Raw genomic sequence first — 2787 nt, forward strand, 5'->3', positions numbered from 1 at the left:
TCCAAATATTAAATAAATTTAAATTATTTACCTACTACCGGGTTGTTTATAAAGTAAAATTGTTCATAAAATATTTTGAAGAATTGATATCTCAAATCTGGAAGGCTCCTATATCTTGAAGTGCTCATAGCCCCTCTTGGTTAAGCCCAGTGCTGACGGTCATCGAGCTCTTGGGCTGATGGTACTCGGCCGACACAGGCAAGACCTCAGACATGAATCAGAGAGACCCGAGGGTGATATATGACAAGAGAGCTAGCCTCATTGAGAGAGAGAAGCCTGAATGGTGGGGCACTGGTGGGGGGACGATCTTCTCTCAGTCCGCTGCCAACATGTGGCTCCTTCATGTCTTTGCCGCGTCCGCTCTCCTCCTAGTTCCTGCAGCGTCTAAGTCCACGCTCGGTAAGTACATATCCTAACTGTCTAACGTACTTAATGGAACGAGGCGTGGCGGGACAAAGTGGCCCAAGTGCCAACAAATTCTTTTATTTATTGTTTACAAATGTAAAATATTAAGATGAAGTAAAAAACATTAAGAGGCTGAGATGTCTATCTTTTAACGCTTGTTTCAACTGACTAAAAGTCCTTACTGGAGTAAAAATCCGTTATTACAATGTTGGTAATGGTACGTACATAAATTTGGTCCAAAAAAACTTGTTTTCGTATTGTTGGCACTTCAGTCGCTTGTCCCTGCCACTCCTCGGGAATTCTAGATGGTCTTTTAGGAAACATAACCAAGGTAGGTTTGTCAGAAAATCGAATGGAAAAATCTCTAATTTTTATGACAAAGCCGGAACAAATACAGAACATATAAAAGAACAATCTTATGTCAGAAACATTAAGAAAAATACTCTCCTAACTATTTTCGTTATATTCACTGCCAGCTAACTGTCAGAATTATAACTTGTCTTGTTTGACAAATAAAAGAGATTGCAAATAATTAAATGACACAGCCCAATCTTAATTTTTTTTTTTAAATTTTCTATAACATACGTATCATATATTACAAGCATTAATTTAAGATATAAAAACTATCCAAATATACACCCCCTAATCTCTATGATTTTTGTAATTTTCCCTGGATCAAAATAGCGGCATGTAGCCAATTCATTGAGGGTATTATTTATTTTATAATATTCTCCAAATCTTCTCCAGCGTACTTAACTCTGGAATTTCTAATGGAACAGGTTTGTGGTTTTTTTTTTGGTTTTTTTTACGGATTTCGATTTTAAATCGAACTCGTATCGTACACTTTTTTAATACAAAGTGTCTTGAAGGCTTAAAAGAAATTCCTTAGTTTGGTCTTCAAATACATTTTTGAGAAAAGCTGAATTAAAAAATATAAAAAAAATTTACTTCTATAATTTCTTAAGTTTATTAAGTAAACTAGCCAAACTGTAATCAGTTTTTAAGTTTATTATCCTTACACATAATAAAGTTAAAAACTAATTTTAAAAAAGCCCAAACTTTTTAATTCAACTATTCTTAAAACATTATTTTTGGACTTGACTCACTTTATGTAGCATTCGCAAATATTCAAATACATTGATGAAACGTTTAGAAAAAAAAATTATAACAAAAACTATCGAATCACAATACATAATACAGACATGTCTCGGCTTGAACTTAAATGAATAAAAAAGTATCTATTAATTATTTTATTTACAGGAATGCAGAATTTTATTATTAGAACTGAATATATTTGTAGATTTAATTGCTTATATTTTGCCAATAAAATGTGGATGAAGAAATGAACCAGTAATGTACATGTGAACCATTGGAATCAAAAGTAGTATAAGTCAGTCTGCATTTAATCAAAAAACATTTTTCTTAACGAAATCAATATTTAAATAAATATTGAGTGTATTAACTTCAGATGCTATAAGAGAGTTAGATATGCTCGTGACTGACTAATTTTAACAGTAAAACATTTTGAAGGACTTTGAATATCCCAAAACTGTAGATTTGACTTACACCAATTTTTGTATTCAACGGCTCATATTTAATTTATATCTACATATAAAAGAACAGGAAATTATGGCATATTTACAGTAAACCAATGTTATTAGGAATACCCAAAGTTTATAAAAACAGAGGAAAAATCCCGATATTGTTATTGAATCCATAATCGACGCTGCATTAAATTTCTTGGGAAAAAAAATTGTCTTTAATTTAAAATGAGGTATTTCTATTTTTTTAAATATTTCCACCACTAAAGAAGAGATTGGGTATGAAACGGAATAAAAAAAAAAATAAGAGACGCAATGAGTAACAAGGTACTTCTGAAGTTCGTAATTATCACATTACTTGTTTTCTAATTTTTTTTTTTTTTTTATTCGATTTATGTATTTTTTGTTGTTTACATACATGATTATTTATTTACTTATAAATTAGGCAAGATGCATTTCCCTTAAATAAACATCAAAAATAGTCGGTCCTTTTAAATAAATTTTTCCCTCTAATACTTCAAAAGTACATGGTTAATAGATATAAAAGTACATAGATATAATTTTGGTCTCCAATTCAAATCTATTTAAATAATTTAAAAAATTGCCTTCAACGAGTTTTATGAATCAAAAATATGATAATTTTATCCCTATATATTCTTTTTTTTCTAATAAAAATCAATGTAAAAAAAAAAAAGTTAAGAGATTTTCAATTTATAGAAATTAAACTTAGAGGGGCTCTTCATCATTTAATTTGTTATACTTCCTAAGTCACTTATCATCTCGTCTAACAATCATTTATAAAGTACTGAAGAATACGGTTTAGAGCACTCAAATTTTAATT

General features: G+C 30.0%; 1 protein-coding gene across 2 annotated transcripts in view; it reads left to right on the top strand.

The window, feature by feature from the left end:
- Positions 1 to 313: 313 nt before the first annotated feature.
- Positions 314 to 2787, top strand: part of LOC106684412 (uncharacterized) — a 72883-nt gene continuing 70409 nt past the window's right edge. For both annotated transcript variants that reach the window (XM_014426487.3, XM_024362297.2), the window contains exon 1: positions 314 to 399. In XM_014426487.3, coding sequence (XP_014281973.2) covers positions 330 to 399 — 70 coding nt within the window. In that variant the 5' untranslated portion in view covers positions 314 to 329. The remainder of the gene's footprint in view (positions 400 to 2787) is intronic.

Source organism: Halyomorpha halys, unplaced genomic scaffold (assembly GCF_000696795.3).
Source record: "Halyomorpha halys isolate HHAL.00 unplaced genomic scaffold, Hhal_1.1 Scaffold578.1, whole genome shotgun sequence".
Classification (NCBI taxonomy): Eukaryota; Metazoa; Arthropoda; class Insecta; order Hemiptera; family Pentatomidae; genus Halyomorpha; species Halyomorpha halys.